The 21,541-nt window shown below is 43.4% G+C and overlaps 1 protein-coding gene across 1 annotated transcript; it reads left to right on the plus strand.

Annotated features, from left to right (window-relative positions):
- The first annotated feature begins 15,588 nt into the window (after window positions 1-15,588).
- Window positions 15,589-20,266, plus strand: LOC137887778 (putative gonadotropin-releasing hormone II receptor). Its single transcript, XM_068730983.1, has 4 exons — window positions 15,589-15,677; window positions 16,317-16,926; window positions 17,967-18,171; window positions 18,336-20,266. Exons 2-4 carry the CDS (start codon window positions 16,378-16,380, stop codon window positions 18,815-18,817), a joined length of 1,236 nt encoding a protein of 411 aa, XP_068587084.1. The 5' UTR covers window positions 15,589-15,677; window positions 16,317-16,377; the 3' UTR covers window positions 18,818-20,266.
- The last annotated feature ends 1,275 nt before the right edge of the window (window positions 20,267-21,541 follow it).

Raw genomic sequence — 21,541 nt, forward strand, 5'->3', positions numbered from 1 at the left:
TAACAGATACTTCTTTGTCACAAAAAACATTCATGAAGTTTGGTTCTTTCATGACTTTATTATGGGTTAACAGAAAAAGTGATCAAATCTGCTGGGTCAAAAATATACATACAGCAGTGCTAATATTTGATTACATGTCCCTTGGCCATTTTCACTTTAATTAGGCGCTTTTGGTAGCCATCCACAAGCTTCTGGCAAGCTTCTCGTTGAATCTTTGACCACTCCTCTTGACAGAATTGGTGCAGTTCAGTTAAATTTGATGGCTTTCTGACATGGACTTGTTTCTTCAGCATTGTCCACATGTTCTCAATGGGATTTAAGTCAGGACTTTGGGAAAGGCCATTCTAAAACCCTAATTCTAGCCTGATTTAGCCATTCCATTACCACTTTTGATGTTTGTTTGGGGTCATTGTCCTGTTGGAACACCCAACTGCGCCCAAGACCCAACCTTCGGGCTGATGAGTTTAGGTTATCTTGAAGAATTTGAAGGTAATCCTCCTTCTTCATTATCCCATTTACTCTCTGTAAAGCACCAGTTCCATTGGCAGCAAAACAGCCCCACAGCATAATACTACCACCACCCGTGCTTGACGGTAGGCATGGTGTTCTTGGGGTTAAAGGCCTCACCTTTTCTCCTCCAAACATATTGCTGGGCATTGTGGCCAAACAGCTCGATTTTTGTTTCGTCTGACCACAGAACTTTCCCTCCAGAAGGTCTTATCTTTGTCCATGTGATCAGCAGCAAACTTCAGTCGAGCCTTAAGGTGCCGCTTTTGGAGCAAGGGCTTCCTTCTTGCACGGCAGCCTCTCAGTCCATGGAGATGCAAAACACGCTTGACTGTGGACACTGACACCTGTGTTCCAGCAGCTTCTAATTCTTGGCAGATCTGCTTTTTGGTGGTTCTCGGTTGACTCTTCACCCTCCTGACCAATTTCCTCTCAGCAGCAGGTGATAGCTTGCGTTTTCTTCCTGATCGTGGCAGTGACAAAACAGTGCCATGCACTTTATACTTACAAACAACTGTTTGCACTGTTGCTCTTGGGACCTGCGGCTGCTTTGAAATGGCTCCAAGTGACTTTCCTGACTTGTTCAAGTCAATGATTCGCATTTTCAGATCCATGCTGAGCTCCTTTGACTTTCCCATTGTAGCGTTTGTGGGCGTTTGTATCCAATGAGCCCTATTTAAATGGCCTCAGAGAAGTCACCAGCTGTAGTCACTCATAATCACTCACAAGAAGTTAAGAGGCCATGCTATGAAGCTCATTTCATTGACACAACTTTCTAAGTCACCAAAATTGCTAATTCATGTTGCTGTATGTATATTTTTGACCCAGCAGATTTGATCACTTTTTCTGTTAACCCATAATAAAGTCATGAAAGAACCAAACTTCATGAATGTTTTTTGTGACAAAGAAGTATCTGTTCCAATCACTCTATCAGAGAAAAATCAGAGTTGTAGAAATAACTGGAAACTCAAGAGAGCCATGACATTATGTTCTTTACAAGTGTATGTAAACTTTTGACCACAACTGTATATATAACACAAAGCCCCATTGCATTCCGTAGTGGAGAATACTGCACCACCTGACTGAGACAGTGACGCGAGCTGTCCTTCTATGTCAGCATGATGGAAAATGTTTGAAGATAATCTTTGAATATGAACTTGTCAAAGCTCTGACGCTCATTTAGCTTATTCTGATGAAGCAGTGGCAGCTGCTCTAATGCATGAAATGATGCAATTGTGTGAAAATAATGGCTTCAGAAGAACGTTTTAATAAGAATATATTTGCCCTGCAGCAAACGTTTTTATGTAGAAGATGTATTACCCTTGCCTTCGACTTAAAACTCGTTATCCGGCCTTAGAGTTTATCATCTACATTGATACACAGACGTCTTCCCTAAATCTGTTTCCTTAACTTTAATATACATCCTTGTTCTTTACTGTTATATGCTCCTCCCATAATCTGTAGATTTTGACTGTGGACACCCACCCCCCATGATTGAAAACACACGTGTCCCTAATATTTTCTGTCCCTCTTCACCCCGAAGAAGTCTCCCATATCGAAACGTTGGTAAATTATAGAATATCATTTGTCTCGTGGCTACGAGTGTGCAACTCATTTTCCTTTACACATGTGGAAGATATATCCCATTAAAATGAAATGTCACAATTATACAATTACTCAACCAATATCAAAGGCTTCGAATGAATCTTTCTGTAGGCTTAGTATTTAATTAAATTCTCTAATTATTGGCCGGGTGCAGTGACTTCCTGGAGTCTCTGCTGGTTGCATGGATACTTAGGCCTACTGTATTGAACTCATAATGTTCAGACCGTAAATATGAGTCTGAGATATCAGGAATATTCAGTATCTCCCACTATAGGCGAGAAGAACTGCATAAGTGCTCCCGTACCGGTCGCCCCCCGTTGTCTCCTGTAGGTGTGGGTCGGTCTGCGATTCCTGGATGGTGAGTGGTTGTGGTTGACCTCCGACCTTCCTCGCTGTCCTGCCCAGCAGCAGCAGCACTGCGGCGCTCTGGTCCCCGACAAAATGGGCTGGAGGTCTGTAGTAAGAGAAGAGAGTACCTCTGCAGCATGAAACGGGCAATGCTGAAGAGGAATCTTTTGGTGATTTTCAACCTAGTCCCAATTAACTGTCTGTTCTCTCGATAACATTTTGTGTGTATTTCATGTTTTATTTTCTACAAAAATATAGCGAGTACGGCCAAAAATGTATGTTTTCTCCCAAATTTGGGCCTGTATTGTGCTTGAGGTCTCACCAGGATAAGACGTCGCTCCCTGTAGGATTTTGTTTGCCACTAGAGGGTGCTCTTAAGTCACGGTGGGTCCATGTTATGGTTAAACTCTAAAGGAACGTTCCATCCCATACTATGTCGCAGAGAACGCGCAATCGCATTATTAATTCGTCATCATTTAACAGCATTTTAATTGGATTCTTTATTTTTATGAATGAGCCTGTTATCATTATGCAACAACAGGCTTCTGTCTGTATTATTTGTCAGACACATCCCAGTGAATGGAGTCAGCATTTCATTTTCATCGAGCTAGGAGTCGTAGTAAGAGACTGAAATATGTCAACAACCGTTGCATGCATGGAATGCCATGTTGTTTGGCTCAGACATTCACGGTCCCCAGAGGATGAATTCTACTAACTTTCCTGGCACCATCGGGTCAAAGTTAATACTTTGATTTATGGCCAAATAACAAGAAAACTAATGACATTCCCATCTGCCTCAGCTGTAATTTGTGTTTAGTGCTAGCAAATGTTAGTATGCTAACACGCTAACCTGGTGAACATTGTAACGATTATAACATTAGCATATTGTCTTTGTGAGCATGCTAACGTTAGCGTGGCTGTAGACTCATAGACTTATTAGATGTGTGCATCACTGGCTATTATGTATTACAATATGATATACTATTGGATAATTAAACCATTGTCCTGACAGTTATTCACTAAATACTAGTATGCTACCAAAATAATTGGGTCTGTTCCATGAATGTTACTGCTGTCTCCCGAAAATGTTCTTCATATTCACGATAAAGATAACATATTCCACCATGTTTCCTTCCACATGTTGAAATAATGTGAGCAAAATGAATCAGTATGTCATCCTGTAGCTTAAATAAATAGGCAGCATATTTCCCTTTGCGTTGCTGTGGCTGTGCTTTGGTAACTAGAGGGTTCATAGACATGAGAAAAGCCCTTAGACCATATCTGGAGTGTGCCTATTAGCTCACATCTCTCTATGGGATTGTGCTTATGGTTAAAGACAGGTGAAATTTGAAGTCAGGTATTATTCATAGAAGTGCATAACCAACTGTGCTGAGAAGCTCCAACTAATTGTGCTTGTGTCTAGAGTTAACTGACGTTACAATAATAAACACTGACATGTGTCCACTGAGAATCCAGAAGTAAACACATCATTACTATTTCAGTCTGTCAGCCCCCCTCATCGGGCTGATAATTGAATCCTTGTCAGCCCAAGAACCTGCAGCATTCCTCGGTCACGTCAAGGGTGAATTTATCGTGCGTTGACCAAAATGACTGAGCGACAAAGTGGACCAGTGGTCCGGCCACGGGGCCTCGTCTCTGGACACGAAACGTCCGGCTGATCTGTTTTCTGTCTCGAGAGGACTCGGCCTGTCTGAGTTATCCCTCCATATTCCCAGAGACAGAAGCAGACAAGCTTTGGCACTCTGAGGGGAAGCGAGCGAGGGCTAAAAATATATTCCACTGGGTTATCGCATTCACAAGCCTCCACCCCTTCCTGTACTGTTCCCCCGGTACTGCAGAGCAAACCTGAAATGGTTTAATTTGTTTGCACTTCATCCTAGCACAGATAAAGCTCTCTGTCCATTTCTCATTCTATGGCAGTTTTTAATTCAGCCGTTTGAACTGTCCCAGAAGTCCAGTCTGTTTATTCTGCTCCAGACCTCGTAGTGACCACCAGCATCTTCAAATAGAAGAGAAAACCAAATGGATTATGGAGTCTCATCCCTCTTCCATTTTTTTTTTAAAACACAAACTGCAGTCTGCCTTTGTTTCTCTGGATTCCATCAGACCCCACAACACAGCAGTGCAAAAAACTAATTTGACTATAAATTAAATTGTAATTTGTCTACGATTTGCATATAGCTTGGAAGAATGTCCGCGCAGTTGATTCACCCGTCCCTGCTGCTTTCAACACGTTTATGTGTTTTGCATTTGAATTCTCTTCAGTGACCTCCTGGAGAGACGGATAATGTAATCAGCGGTTTCAGTTTCCCCCACCGATTACAATCAGTGTCACCCAGTCAGTGATAGAAGAGAGGTCACTCAATAAACATTTGGTCAGGTGAATTTGGGATTCTCGTATTTCTGTAAGGCAGCTTTATCTGCAAATGGTGTATTTCCTCATTGTAAGAGATTTGCATGCAACACTGCAGGTGACCTTATGGAGCAGGAGGAAGACACATCACACCAGCTGTTTCCTATCATTCAAACACTAGAACGTGGCCGACCGGGTGGAAGTGATGTAACAAAAAGTATTTGATTTCTCACCAATCGACGATATTTATACATTTTGATGAAACATGGAAAGTGACTCATCATGGCGCCGTGCTCTGGCATTTTCAAGATAAGTGTTTCCTGTCACCAAACCATATGTGGCCGTTCTGCACGATGTACCACGCTTCAGATTGTTTTGTGAGAGTATTAGCAGCCTCTGACTATCGAGAAGGAAGACGAACCGCCGGTGGCTGTCGGTTAACGGCGCTGACCCCGCTCGTCCTGACACGCGTGTGCCTTGGTGGAGGTGCTGCCGTGTTATAATGAAGGTCACATTATGAAGCCTCTTACACGCAGTGACTATTACACCATGAGGCCAACGTTGATTAGACTCAGCGAGACGCCGCATCTCATTCGTGGTGAGACCGGCGGGAGACGGTCACACATGCGCGCTTGCTCTCCGCTGGCTTTAGAGCACTTTCACAATATACTAACGATGTCCAGGTTGAGAATAAAACAATGAGATGAGTCTGAATCTGAAGTGATGTTTTACATTTTTTTTTTTTATGGATTCATCATCATGATGGATTAACTTCAACTTGACACATGCTCAGTTTGATGAATACCCAGACATCTAAAGCTCTCCATGAGCTCTTAAAACTCCCTGTGCCTGCTGTCGCCGGGAGTAAAAAGCCACACCATGGAAAGTACCAAAATGCCAGCGGACCCCCCCGCCCCCCCCATGTAATCTCCCCATATGCAGATATAGTTGAAAAGTGTCTGTCAATTACCTTTCTGCCGTAGTACATGCAGCTGGTAATTGGATTGAAAGGTAAAGTGCTTTCTTTTTAGCTGGCGGGTTACATGTGGATTGCAGATGTGAGCCATCAGCTGGTTCAGGTCAGCCATCGATGTCATTAAAAGGTCACAAATGTGATGCTCAGTGCACCATTTAGATTAGTTTAAGTGGACAAACGCATTTTTGATTTCCATGCTGTAATAGGGCGGCAGTATGAAACAGACGATGAATGTAAAATGCATGTGAATCTACGACCTCAGTCACTTGTGTTGTTGTAGTACGCTGCTCTGGACCAGAGCACGAGAACGTCACAGAATCCTCACCGCATCACGCCATCGCTCCTGTAGCTGTTGTCCGGTGGTGTGGCGAGACAGCGCTGCAGGTATCACTTCCCGCTGCCGGCTCTCTTCACACAATCGGCAGCAGGCAGACAAAACGTTGCTAATTGGATAGAAAATGATAGGCGAAAGAAGAACGCGTGAGAAGGAGTTGGTGCCACGGTGTTCTGGGAAGCTTGAGGGTTGTTATTTGTCCAACACGTTCAAAAGCAACCGATGTGTTCATTTAAAGTCCATCCATCCATCATGTGTTGACACTTATCCGTTTCGAGGTCGCGGGGCTGGGGCCGAGGTACTAGAAACCATGAAGTAAACCGTTCACCTGCACCACTGACAGTAGCCTCTACAACGAACACAGAGGAACCGTGACACGTTCCACGCAGTAAAGGCAGGATTTACTGATGTATTTAGCTAGATCTGAAACTCAGTTGTATGACTAATTTGTATTCTTTTGATAAGTACAGCTTGTGATAGTTTTATCTTTCTCTTCTGCTACAATGACCTCCTCAAACACTTTGATTTCTCTGTATTATACTTTTCTATAGTAATTGTAGCGGTCAGGCAATTCTTCTTCATTCATTCACCTTCACCTGTCATTTGTTTGACTTTTTAATTATTCATTATTCATTACTCATAGCTTAAAACCAGATACACCCGAGGGTCCCCCATTTGGACGCAGAGTACATCAAAACTTAGAGAGTTTTGTGTTAAAAGTAACTGGCAGAGAACCCACGAAGAACGAATATAGTGATGTTATAGTTCTGCAGAAACCTCAGCGTCCTGGGAACAACATGAACTAGGTCACTTCTACATGAGACAAACACATCTCCCATCAGCCAAGCAAACAAATAACAAAATATCATAAATCATACTCGATATGACTGGGACAGACCGGAGAAAAAGGCTGCTACACTCCGTTAGCAACGTGCTACCTACGAACATGCAGCATGAAAAAGCACGAGCGCCTGACGGAGATTACGGACATAGTTTCCATTTCTCTCCCCGGTAAACCATCGCAGAGATATTCAGCTTCGAACACAAAAAGTCACACAGCTTTCATCGAATATTGTACTTACTTTTGGTCGAATCTCAGCGAAAAAATGGAATATCTCCGTACTTCCAACGCATGTTTGTCCAGCTGCTGGTGCTCCGTGTGAATCCGTTCGATTCGTGTCTCTCCGACACTCCTCGGATTCTTGGGAGGGTTGGAAGCTCAGCAAATCAGATTTCAGAGCTGGACCTTTTTGAGCTTTATTGGCTAATAGTGCTGTCAATCATCTAGCTTTCAATTCCAGGCAATTCTATTGGCTCCTACGGTTCGAAGGATGTCTCAATGGTGAAAATCGGAGAAGGGGGGGCTGAGATACAGCCCTGAACAGAGAGTCGAAGCAGGATTTGACCTTAAACTAAATAACTAAAAAGGGCATAGAAAGAGCTTAAAACACTCAAAAAAGGTCCAATCTTCGGTCTATTGATTCAATGAACATCATGAGTGATACATAGAAGTGATATAGAGTGTTTTTGAATTTTAAAAATACTTTTTTATTCAAATCTTGGAGTATTTGATCAGTTTTCTAATTTGAAATGCTCTATATTTCATAAATGTTTCACTGTATCTATGTATAGCTGTGTATATAGAGCCTATATCAGTTGTTCTAAGAGCCCAGCATATTAAAAGTCTTGGATACCCATACTTTCCAAAAAACAATACCCTAAAAGTGCTGTTTTTCAAGATCGAGCTTTTGAGTTTTCCAAGTTCTGCTGTGTTCCATCCTTATCTTATGTGAACCAGTAACATGTATTCTGATAGTTCCATGATTTTTCTCATCTCAAAAATATATAAAAAAAGTTTTTTTTTTATTTATTTTTTTTATTTATTTTAATTTTTTTATACAATTAATTAGGTATTTCTTATCTTTATTCGAGCTGAGGCCTGCAAATAGGCCTCGTTTTTAATTAATGCCTACTGGGAAATGTATTCTACATTACACTAGAATGATCTTCGGTTACTGGCAATCACCGACATTATGAGCAACAAGAAGTAGTACCCTGGATGACCAACTGTCATTCTCGGCAAACATCTCATCCGTTACACGCTCCTGCAGATTCCTGCTCTACAACATCAGGAGGATTCGTCCCTTCCTCACTGACTAGACGGCGCAGGTTCTCATCCAGGCTCTTGTCATCTCCCGCCTGGACTACTGCAACTCTCTACTCGCCGGAGCCCCGGCGTCGGCCATCAGACCTCTGGAGCTTGTCCAGAAAGCTGCAGCTCGCCTGGTGTTCAATCGCCCCAAGTTCTCCCACACAACTTCCTTTCTCCGTTCTCTACCCTGGCTACCTATAAGAGCTCGCATCCAGTTTAAGACTCTGGTGCTAGAATACAGGGCAGTGAAAGGAACAGCTCCTTCCTATCTCCAGGCCACGGTCAAGCCTTACACCCCCGCTCGACCACTTCGCTCTGCTGCCTCGGGGCGATCGGTCGCCCCGTCGCTCAGAGGTCCTGGCGGCCGATCGACCCGGTCACGGCTGTTTTCTGTCCTGGCCCCACAGTGGTGGAATGAACTTCCCACTGACGTCAGGACAGCGGAGTCGTTGCCCATCTTTCGGCGCAGGCTGAAAACCCACCTCTTCAGGAAGTGCTACCCTGAGCCTTCCACTTAGCGCTTATTGTTTTCATACTAGCTTGTTGCACTTATTGTATTCGTATTACTTATAGCACTAACTGTTTTTCTTGTTTCTGTACTTTGGCTCTGAGTTATGCTCTGCTTCATGCTCTTAGATGCTTGTTTGGAAAAGGAAATGTACTTATGACTTCTGGTGACTAGTAGTTCTTTTGATTACCAATGTTGAATGCACTTATTGTAAGTCGCTTTGGATAAAAGCGTCTGCTAAATGACTGTAATGTAATGTAAAAGTAGTGAAAATGTCAAGAGGTTGCTGCACCGAGACTTATTATAGCGATGAGATGTGAGTGCGCCAGTCGTCTCTTCAACATGACAACGCTGCAGTCTGAAGCCGTTGCGTTTTGCGCTGAGCAGGCAGCTTCTAGAGAAGGTTGACTCGACTCCAGCAGGTTGAACGTAGCATTTTCCGATAAAATGGTGTGATTCAGGTGACCTTCACTCCAGGAACACGGATAATGAAATGCTCTGTCACTGACACGTGCATCTATTGACTCAGGACCACCTTTAGCTTTTGCGAAGGTGAATGGTTACCTCACTGCTCTCGGGTAGAAACTGCATTAAGGCTGCTGCGGTGTCTCACATCCATCAGTGGAGCTGCTTCTGGCTTCATCCACTCTGGCTGCTGCAGTCGCCCATGGTAGCTGTTGAAACAGTCCGAGCCGCGTGTTGAACTCCTCAGATTCATTTAGTAATGCTTATTTCATATCCTCAGCTATTGACGTTTCATTTTTGTCCAACAACCGTGATCAGCCATGACCCATCAACAGCTGTATCAGACTGAACTCTGATGCTGTGATAGTGGTCGCAGTGGTAGCATTGTTGAGACCATTACCAAGGGTCCCTCTTTGCTCAAATCAGTTCCCAAACGTATGACTTGAACTGAATGCCATGCTGCATAACTATGAGCAGATTATGAGTCGCTTTGTCATTTTTTTTTTGTTCTTCTCAATAACTCTGCCAGGAGGATGGCAATGCGTGTGTGTGTGTGTGTGTGTGTGTGTGTGTGTGTGTGTGTGTGTGTGTGTTTGTCTGTCCCCTGCTAATCTCGCATTCTGCTGCAGAAAATAACAAAACTAAAAAGAGTCCCCAGTTATGGCTTCATGCTCAAAGACCTCTTGTGGTTGCAGTGACTCACAGTTTCTCAAAACACCTTTCATTGCCTGTTGTTATGCTGCTATTGCTGACTCCTCACTCACCACTCTTAGCCGGCCCCTGGTCGGTAGGGCCGCTAGCGATAACACAGCTGAGTGCATATAGTCTGCTCACTTTTATTGTTTCGGACGGTGTGGTTGGCTAACTGCTAACAGCTAACTGACCATGAGTGTATGTGTGGCCACCAGGGACCAGTGAGTAGGGCCGGTGTAATCACAACGGATGAGAACAGGACATATGGAAACAGGCGGCAGGGTCTAAAGTGAGGGAGACGGGGATGCAATTAAGAGACTTGGGATGAAGCCAGAGTCACGGGCAGCTCTTGTTGTCCGGGGTCACACCACTTTCTGGTTTGTGGATGCTGGTATTAAGATGGGTGAAAGGTGTGTTGTTGTCTTACACTTAACAACTCAAACAGGCTTTAAACAGATTTTGACTTGCATTTCATTACTTGACATTTTGCATTTCATCTTGTATTCTATTTTGTAATGCATATTGTAAAGTGTGTGTAAAGTATTGTGTCTTATTTTGGTAGGTTTGTGTTCAGTATTTTGATGTTTTGGGGAGTAAATGCAATCTTATCTCATTTCAGAGTCTTTTGCACACGGCCATCGGCATGGGTTGTCAGCTGTGTTTTAGGGTTTTAACGTTGTTTCCTATTTGGCGCTCCCTTTTGTCAACCTGAGCCGAAGCACACAGGGTTTTTAGGGGTTTCAAGCAAAGTGCAACTAACCTGTCGTACAGTGAGTGAAGTGTACCTTCTTTTGCATGTTCACCTCCACAGAGTTAGCTGTGCGTGTCATCCGACAGGTTAGATTCTAGCCAGAATAGTTTCTTGCTGCGTATTTGGAGTTGTGCATCACTATGATCTAAACCTGTCCGTAGATCAGCTGTCAGGCTTGAGAACTGAACAACCTACTACTATAAAATACAATGAAAGACAACCTAATGCTCTGCAGCCTATAGGGCAGGGGTATTCAATTAACATTCCAAAAGGTCCAAATTGAGAAAATCTCCTTGGGCAAAGGTCCGGAACGTTACAATAATATCTAACTTGCGCTATTTAGTGCCAAGAAGCCTAGTAGTAATAATAGCGTCTCTGTGTAGCCAATAACTGTCAAATCAAATAAACAAAGTACACATCAATTATATTTGAACAATTATTATTCTCAGTTTTCAAATTTAAGTGGATGAATTATAAATAATACACAGAAATACATGAATAAATGTTCTTCTCATTTCAAGTAAAATAAGGGCTGGATTAAAGAATAACTGACATAACAGAAAGCTTGTGAAAAATGTGCATCTTAATAGCAGACCACTTCAAGGTGTCTCTCAGAGAGAACCAGGACATTCTGATGTAGCATTTCAAAATAAAAGCCCTTCAAAATCTCATTCATGAGCTAACTTCAAATCACATTCATGAGACAATTTGTCTAATTTCAGATTAGATTTTAGAGGAAATGGTGCATAGTTACAAAATCATTTCACCTCAGGTTAAAATTAAGTAATTCATTTTAGAAAAATGTATTTCACTGAATTGCCCTGCAGCTTTAAATGCAGTTCATTCAGGTGTGAAGTGATGTCAATCAAAAAAGCCACTTTATTGATTGACGGTTTATTTTCTGTCTTCATTTCAGATGTGAGTGGGTACGTTTGCTCAAAAGAGTTGTGCTTTGTCTCGTGGTGGCGCTTCACATTACCGCTTTTAATAATCGTCTCGGTCTCTGAACATATGAGACACACTGGTTTTAAACTGTCCGTGTGAAGAATGAACCTATAAGAGTCTGTTCATTCCTGTTTAAAGACTCTGGTCTCTCTGACCACTTCTCTCTCTTTGGAGAACGTCATGTGAAATAACTTCTCTGACTGACGTAATAATTCTCTTTGTTCTCTTTCCTCGTCTCCCCGTGTGTCTACATCTCACTCGAGTCAGGAAACTTGTCAGAATACCCATATTTGATTGGCCGAGCTGCATCACGTGATGTGATTTACGCCGCTGAACAAGTGCCGTAAAGGCTGGAAAAGCTGCGCCGGTTAATGTAATGTAAAATGTAATAATTCTCAATTATCTATCGGTTTTAGGTCCTGGGTCCGGATACAACGGCGTCTGGGTCCGGATCCGGACCGCGGTCCGCCTATTAGTGACCCCTGCTATAGGGTCTTTATTTATGATCTTGATAAATACATATTGTTCACTTGATGATAGCACTCCCGTGTTAGTGGTGTAGTATTGTGTCTCTTCGTAGTCATTTTGAGTCTCTTTGGTGTTATTTGGCCCTCTTTTATAGTCGCTGTGAGTCATTTTTGTGGTCTTTTTGTGTCTCTCTTTTGCAACTTTGTAGTTTTTCTGTGTCTCTATGTATTTGATTCATGTTTCTTTGCGGTCATTGAGCGTCTCTTCCTGTCAGGTACGTGTCTCTTTGAGTGACATTTAAGGCCAGGGTTACCCCTGACACAGCAAGCCCGTTCAGTAATCCATCCATATGCATTACATATCGTAATGAATCCTAATGACTTTGGGGATCCCCCCCAACTGATCCTTTAGTGTCACACGGTTGACATTTGTGGGTTTCAGCGAAATGTCTCAACAACTGGGTTGCTGTGAATTATCTTTTGCACATTTTGCCCTCACAACCATAACTCTACATCTAGCGCCACCACCAGGTTCGGGATTTAACTCGTCACATTTCAGTCGGATAAGAACCAAAACCTTTAACGAGGAGAAAAGGTCCTGCATGTTTGAGAAACAAACCGTATTATGGAGGAAAAAGCAGGTTTTAGGAATCCAGTAAACTATCAGCTTAAACACGCTGTTGTGTTGCAGTAATAAGTGCTTGTTGTGGAAGGTGAGGGCATTTCAGCAAGATCTCGCTGAAGCAACGAATGATAATAATACTGTGGATTAACGTGAAACACAGTCTGTAAAGCTGGGAAGGTCACTGCCTGTTTGGAGAATAGCCCAGAGTCTGACATTCAGCCAGCACCAATCAGCTGCCCCGTCCCTTTGAACGTGCTGATAATCCACCGCTGTAGAGTGAATAGAGGAGAGCTTGGGTGCGGCTGAGAGGTACGGCAATGATATCCCAACATGACATGAGGTAAAGGTCCTTACAGATTCAAATCAAAATGGTTCTTACATGCATATTACCACCACCTTATACCTCATGTTCCAGTGATGAGCAGACGCTGTTCTGTCTCATCACGTAACATAGCAATCTTCCTTCAACGGAAGGGAAGTGCCGTGATGAGCGAGCAGTATCTAAGCTACCAGATGCTGAAAATAGTATCAGTATCTGCCCATAGATACTGAAAATCCAAATAGGATTCATAACCTATTTGGTTTGAATCCAGGTCATGGCTTGTCATCCTGTCTCACCATCATTTCTGTCGCTCTCTTTTGTCTAATAAGTGGAAAGGAAACGTCCACATATACATTTCATTCAGTGGATTTAATTTTTACTCGTTTAATTTCTCTAAACTAGCAAACAGCAGAAGTGTGTGGTTCATAGACGACTTAAGGTTGAAAAGTGATCCGTTTGTTATCACATCCAAACAACGTGGCTGAATCTTTCAATCCTGGCTGTGCTATTTTCAGTAATGTCTTCCAGTCAGCGCCCTCTTTTTTTCTTCCTTGAGTGTCTCACTCATAAGACTTCTTTTGTTACTTCACATAAAGAGCTCAGATGATGTGAGTGTATAGAGCAGGTCTTTGATAACGTGCTGTAGAAGCCAGGTCTGCGGGTGTTTTCGTTCTTCACATAATAAGTTAAGTGTGGGACACAGTGCAGTCCCACTGGAGACCTTTTTCTCCTGTGTAATCCCATGCATGTCTATAACATTGTTCCACAACACGTTCAGTTGGGGACCTCCTTTCTGTGCAACGTTCACTCTCCTTTTAGCTCTGCTTTTGGTCTCCACCTACCCCTGAGAAAACTACATTAACCAGCTAGTCGCTAACTTTGTCCGTAGATCGGTTTAAGTACAGTACCGTAACGGAAACACGTGAGGCCCCCCCGCAGAATAACCCTGAGAGCCCCCCCCCCCCCATATAGGCAAGATATCAAAACTCACGCTTTTCTTTTGAGGGAAATGTATTCAAACAGAAAAAACAACAGCTCAACCAGAGAACAAATATTAGTATAGGCTACAGGCTGTCAAAGTAGAACGTTAGCGACGTGGTAGCATTAGCTATAGCAAACAGTACAACACCTGTTTCTTCTGGCAGATTAGTGCATCTTTCACCGGCCGGTCAAAAAATACTTGTTATTTTTGGAAGTTTGCCATTCAATTCAGCAATTTTATGTTTTGAATGCCGCTTTTGGGCACCGCTTTTGAATTTGCGTTTCTTTTTCTTCTCAGGAAAAATCAGCGCTAACGTTACCTAGTGAATCAGCGCTAACGTTACCTAGTGAATCAGCGCTAACGCTACCGAGTGAATCAGTGCTAACGTTACCGAGTGAATCAGTGCTAACGTTACCTAGTGAATCAGCGCTAACGTTACCTTGTGAATCAGCGCTAACGCTACCGAGTGAATCAGCGCTAACGTTACCGAGTGAATCAGTGCTAACGTTACCTAGTGAATCAGCGCTAACGTTACCTAGTGAATCAGCGCTAACGTTAGCGAGTGAATCAGCGCTAACGTTAGCGAGTGAATCAGCGCTAACATTACTGAGTGAATCAGTGCTAACGTTAGTCACCTATTTGCCGCGGGCGCGCCGGTCTGTGACCTTCTGACCTATGTCGTCACTAACCTAGCAAACAAAGAAAGCGCAATTAAATATATTTTTCTTTATTTTTATATCAACTCTGGAAACACAGACAAGACAATAAGACCATAGCATGCATCCCATGTAATTCAAATTGAAAAAAAAAAATGTTTTGGGGGGTGGGGGCCACGCGATTTATTTACTGCGCACCATTATTTGCCTGCCTGAGTTCTGCTAATGGAACATGTAACACGTGAGGTGAAAGCGTCCCTCTTGCTTTGACTAGAAAAAACAAGAGCATCGTGAGTCAGATGTGAAAACGGTGGAGATGGAATTTGTCACAATGAATAAAAAACACAGGTGAGGTGTGGGCAAGGTAACACACATGGCAATATAATGCAGGCCATCTCACGCAACAGCACAACACATGGCTTTAAGAATGACCAGCTCTCTGACCCAACCCGTAAAAAAACTGCGCCATGGTCTTACATTTGCATTGCGTTCGTTTATTTTGCGCCTATTCTTGTGATTTTGTCCGTCCCCTTTGTACCGTCGCGTGACCTTACAGCACATAATTACTGCAATTACAACGAGCAGGTTTGGTGGCGCTACTCGGGGCTGCGTGTGTCTCATCCAATTGACTCCGGCCACGGGTAAAATGAGAAACTAAACTGAGCCCGGAGCTCAGAGCTCAGAGCTCACCGAACTGACGCTCCTGGGATGCGGAGATCGCTCGTTGAAGCGCGCGCGCGCACACACAGCGGCGGACGCGCACACGAGGAGGGAGAGCGAGCTGCGCCTGGTAAACTCCTGAAGGGGGGCGCCGAGGTAAAAACTGAGAGGGAGGACCGGAGACTACTCCAGAAACTCGGTGCTGTGCTCATCAGAAGGTCCGGGGACTTCCAGAGAGAGGATTTCTTTTTTGGTATCACTATCTGATTTGGGAAATGCATCGCTCCACGACAACACGTGCGTAGATGTGAGTCTGTTCCTTCTATTTCTTCTACATGTTAATATACATATATTGTTTTGCGGAAAGGAAAGAGAGAGGAATTGTGTAAACAGGGTTCTTAACATGCAGTATTTCGTTATGTGACCCTTTGTTGCGCTGTGGTGATGGTACTACTGTTTGTAAGCATCATTGATATCAAACGTATATGTCACCAAACTTAATTCAAGATAGTAATAATTACATTTATTGTAGTGAGACTTGGCTGTTGCATTTTTTTTGGGGGGGGGGTGCAAATTAGAAGCCATAACTTGAATTTAGTTTATTGCAATTTTTTCACTATCAAAGATGGTTGTATCATGAATACCAAACAACCATGTTTTCTTTTGTACAATAAGTGAATATTGTCATTGGAGTGTGAGTAACTTGGTTGTCAGGTGCTGATGTAAATTCACTACTCTGGAGACCCCATTATGCACAAAGGGCAATCGTAGCATCTGTCCATGCATGTCAGAGAGCAACAAAGAGAGAGAGGGAGAGAGAAGTGCTCTATTGCTCACAGAACTATTATCTCAGCCTCCTTATGCAAATCCATGCAGATGAATATGTTGCGGCAACTTCACGCAAAAGCCTCACGTCGATGTGTTTTGCCTTATCTCCCTCCCGCAGCCGGCGCCGGCCTTCCATGTAGCTGAGCGTAAAACACTGACTCCTTGGTGAGGGTCAGAAAATGAACGCCTCCTGCGATCCTGCGGTCACGGCGTATCAGCAGAGCTCCGGGTGTGACCTCGACGGCAGCTGTGACTGGCTGCCTCCCCCACGCTGCAATTGGACGTCAGCGGACGGTGCAGCGCCGCGGCTGCCCACCTTCTCCACGGCGGCCAAAGTCAGAGTGATCGTCACCTTCATCCTGTGTGGCGTTTCCACTTTCTGCAATCTGGCTGTGCTGTGGGCGGCCAACGGCCACAAGCGCAAATCCCACGTCCGAGTGCTGATCATCAACCTGACTGCGGCCGACCTCTTGGTCACCTTCATCGTGATGCCCGTGGACGCCGTGTGGAACATCACCGTCCAGTGGCTGGCCGGCGACCTGGCCTGCAGGTTCCTGATGTTCCTCAAGCTGCAGGCCATGTACTCCTGTGCCTTTGTCACCGTGGTGATCAGTCTGGACCGACAGTCGGCCATCCTCAACCCTCTGGCCATCAGCATGGCGCGGAGAAGGAACCGGGTCATGCTGGCGGTGGCGTGGACTATGAGCGCCTTGTTCTCAATCCCTCAGGTAAGGCCAGGGGACAACGGGTCACTCGGTTGAGTTGAAGCAACGGATTCGGAGAGAAGTGCCGGGTTATAGGAGATGTTTTGAACTCTCGCTCGTGTTCCTTCAAACAGTAACACAGTGAGGTCTTCAGATTATAGGATCTGCATGCATTATCTCAGTTTCATTCTGGTATTAACGTGTGGGTGATCCACACTTGCTCGAGGAAATTAAAATCGCTACACACAGTTCATCATGCTCTCTACATCTCTGTGCATTTACATAAAATGTGGCAATTCGTAGAGGCTTTGATGCTAGCAAACATGCGTGTTTCAGGGAGCCCAAATGGTCTCGGTGTTGTGGGATTAGTGGCTCCATCATTTAGTTACACAAGGATAGGAATCCCTAATCCTAAATGGTATAAATGCTTTACTGTAAACAGTGAGACATATAGACAGCCTAGCATGCAACACGGTTGATCGGGTTCATGAGGGGGAAAACAAAAAGCTGTCGATACGGTGCAATCTCCAAACTGAATGTTGAATGATTCTGCAAAAGACAGTACAGTACAGTACAGTACAGTACAGTACAGTACAGTACAGCCAATGGCAACATTTTGAAATGGTCAGTGGCTTAAATCCGAAATTCCTGCAATATCAACACAGATGCAATTAGATTACAGCTGAAACGATTGCAAAGTAATCTGCATATATTTTGAGAATTAATCCATCCTTTTTAAAAAAAAAAAAAAAAATTCAAGCAAAAATGCAAATACGCTGTTGCTTTAATGCAGATTAGTCAACTGAATATCTTTTGCTTTTGGACTGTTTGTTGGAGGGACAAAAGCAATATTATATTAAAATATATAATTATGAATTTCCATCAAACACTGGCATTTGACCTACATGAATGTAAATCCTATACTGGGCTATTTGGTCAAACCAACATAATGCTTTAATCTTTCCATCCCACCTCTGCCAAACAAACGGAGCAAAGAAAATACTGCATGACAGCTGCCGCCAGCAAAATGCTAACCTTATATTTTTCCATTTGTGTTTCCACAGATGTTCATTTTCCATAATGTGACCATCACATATCCAGCAAACTTTACTCAGTGCACCACCAGGGGCAGCTTCGTCACTCACTGGCTGGAAACGGCTTACAACATGTTCACCTTCTCCTGCCTCTTCTTGCTGCCGCTGGTCATGATGATCATCTGCTACACCAGGATCTTCATCCAGATCTCCAAACGGATGACGACGAGGAACTGTGAGTTCACAGCCGAGTCTTTTCCTGACTCTGGGTGGGTCAGAAACAGACCTACATTTGATGCATTCATTCCATCCGTCCATTAATACTGGACTCTCTCTCTCTCTCTCTCTCTCTCTCTCTCTCTCTCTCTCTCTCTCTCTCTCTCTCTCTCTTTCCTCCAGTGCCCTCCAACGAGCCACATCTTCGCTGCTCCAAGAACAACATCCCCAAAGCCAGGATGAGAACTCTGAAAATGAGCATCGTCATAGTGATCAGCTTCATCGTCTGCTGGACTCCGTACTACCTGTTGGGTTTGTGGTACTGGTTCTTTCCGGACGACCTGGAGGGGAAAGTCTCCCACTCCCTCACCCACATCCTGTTCATCTTCGGGCTTTTCAACGCCTGCCTGGACCCCATCATCTACGGCCTGTTCACCATACGCTTCCGCAAGGGGCTGAGGAGCTGCTACAGCAAAACCGCGGCGATGTCCGACCGTGAGATGAAATGCACTGCCGCCGCTTTGCCCTCTAAGAGAGGGATGAGGACCGGTGAAAAGGACCGCAACTGTGGACGGGCTGAGCCCAGTTCGCCTGACGGCAGGCCTCTGTCCGGTCGAGGGGAAGGAGGTCAACCGTGCCATTTCAGTGCTGAGAGCACAATATGAGCAGAAGCGGGAACTTGATACGTGTGTAGAATAAGTGTGAACGCTTTCAAGAAAATCCATCAGCTCGACGTGTCTCTCTGTGTGCTGTCTTTGGGGCTGTCCATCAAACTTAAGGCTTACATCACATCTTCATGAACCTACTAAACCGAGCTGTTTGATGTTTTGTGTGTGGCTCCTATTTTAAGACGAGTTCGCCATTTACAATATGCTTTTACCAGTGTGGAAAAAGCTTCAGCGTGTCGTGCATGCAGCTACACACACGCTGCCGAAGATGACGGTGACGGTGGAGGATGAGAGCTTTCCTTTTGTAGCCAACACAAAAGAAGATTGTTAAATTAATCGGATGGATTATCCAGTCTATTCCCTTAGGAAAAACGAAGAACCAGTTGTCCGTCACGTCATAGAAGGAAAAGCACAACGAGGTCCTCGTTATGACATCAACGAGGCCCCCGTTGATGTCATAACGAGGACCTCGTCCCATTCAAGTGTGGTGGTCAATCAGTGTGACGGTGATCTTGCAGCATGCACAACCAACACAGGGACTTTGGAAGCTGAAGCAGCTAATTATTCACCGCAGTGTTTTTCATGCAGGGACATAAAAAGGTCCTCTGTGAAAGCTCCTCATGCTACTGCAGTGCACACCTGTAACACAAGTTTGACAAGGTTTGCGTTCATTCATCATAAGCAATGCTCTGGAAATGAGTTTAATAGTTATTTATGTTTTTCTTTACAGTTTGCAACAATATAGAAATAACTGCCTGCAGTGATAACGTGGAGGAAATGCAGGACAGCTGCTGACTTCCTCCTGCATGCCCTTTAAATCCAGATTACAGCATTAAAAGACATTCTTAAAGCCATGGTTTACGTTTGCAGTTGCCACCACTTCTTATTGGACTCCATTGATTGGATTATGTGAACACTGTTTATTATCCAATTTCTCTGGATTAACTGGTGTTCATTTCACCTGTACATCGGGACAAAGCCGATAAAAAAAGATGATATAGTGATGCCAATAGGGCTGCAACTAACATTTATGTTTGTCATTATATAATCTGGTGATTATTTTCTCAATTTATTGTCTGGTGTGTAAAATGTAAGAAATTGGTGAATTTTGAAGTTTCCAAGCTGGTGTTTTCAAATGAGATGTTCGGCTGGACCAACCCAAATCCAAATAGATTCAATTGGAAAGCAGCAAATCCTTATAACTGAGCCCACGGAACAATGTCATCTTTGGCTCTTTTTACTTCAAAAATCATCAAAATGATTAATCGGTTGTCGAAATTGTCAATGGGCTAATGGAATAATCGACTAATTGTTTAACTCTAGCTGTGACCAGCGGGTCCGTTCTCCCTCAGGATCGTTCAAGTGGCATATGGTTCACCTCCCTTTGAATATTTATCAAGTTATTGTCAAGTGTTTTGGGTGCAATATAAACAGATGCAACACAAAGCTTTTGTCGTATCAAATTTCAGAAACATGCTCATCAAATGTGTCCAAATAAATTGCAACGAAAAGTCATGTTGAAAAGAAACTATGTCACTGGAAGGTTGTCAATGAGTGAACATCAGCATTTTGTTTAAGGAGTTCATATTTCTGATAAGTGAGTCTTCATTATGAACAGGCGGGAAGTAGCTGAGGCATGGCCTCAACAAACCCCAATAGGCTAACGGTTAGCATGCAGCTACTTTCTAGTAACTATTGTTTCAACATTAATGGTAACACAATGTATTTATATGTATTGGATTTAAGCTGGAACCGTAATGATTCAATGATGACACAATTTATACATAACTTAACTACAATACCAAGCACTGGTTTTCTGATCAGAGGGTAGCGTCTGACATGACCCGACCAGAAATCAGTACCAGAAAACCAGTGATGGAGCAACTTTTGTGGCAGGAAAATCTTTCTGAAGATTTCTTTTGCAGAACAGCCAATAGGAACGCCCTCTCTCGGAACTGACCTGTGATTGGCCAAAGTTTGCCGTTCATGTGCTAGATTTTTCGAGAGCCTGGAAACAGGTGCAGGAGTCTAGTTTTCCACTTCAATTGCAATAAGCAGAAAGGTTATTATATAATTTTTGCCCAATGTTGCAAAGAAAAGAAAGACAAAAAACTGCCTACCCCTGATTTCATTATTTTGGGGCCCAAACTACTTAAACTACTACAGTAAATAGTATAGTATAGTAAATAATACAGTTGGTGTGTTAATTATACCCATGTTAAAATAGCCTTTAGTAAAGAGGAAAGAAGAACATCAAAATAACAGTTAGTTCAAAGCGTTTGATCTACAGTATATCTATATCAGGTAAGCATAAAGTATTCATCTTTATTCCAACCTCCGCCCTTTATGGAGTCTCTACTGCATCTATATGTTCAACACAAATCATTATTTGACATTATTGTCAGTGAATGAGATGACACGTGACACGTCTCTACAGCTTATGGATATTTAGTTTCTACTTTGGACAGACGGTAGCTGTGTGTCAATTAACTCTAATCAAGAAAAGCTCATTTTTCGTAAATGTCAAACTATTTATTTAATTCCATTCAGTATTTCTAATAATAGTCTATCATAAGTCATGATAGACAGCAGAATAATCCAATATTTGGGATGACATTTGTTAAACCCGTCATCTGCAGTGCAGTATAGTGGATCGTGCTGTTGTGACACTGCTGTGAACAGGATGGAGCGGATGGTCAAAGAGTCTCTCAGGGGACCGGG

This window comes from Cebidichthys violaceus, unplaced genomic scaffold (assembly GCF_023349555.1).
Source record: "Cebidichthys violaceus isolate CVI_PGR_0920_01 unplaced genomic scaffold, fCebVio1.0.p SCAF_5, whole genome shotgun sequence".
In the NCBI taxonomy this organism is placed as follows: domain Eukaryota; kingdom Metazoa; phylum Chordata; class Actinopteri; order Perciformes; family Stichaeidae; genus Cebidichthys; species Cebidichthys violaceus.

Excerpts from the sequence above, each read along its gene's own strand:
- LOC137887778 (XM_068730983.1), top strand. The coding sequence starts at position 16,378 with ATGAACGCCTCCTGCGATCCTGCGGTCACGGCGTATCAGCAGAGCTCC. Across the intron at positions 16,927-17,966 it reads CCTTGTTCTCAATCCCTCAG|ATGTTCATTTTCCATAATGT; the intron begins GTAAGGCCAGGG and ends GTGTTTCCACAG. Across the intron at positions 18,172-18,335 it reads ACGGATGACGACGAGGAACT|TGCCCTCCAACGAGCCACAT; the intron begins GTGAGTTCACAG and ends TCTTTCCTCCAG.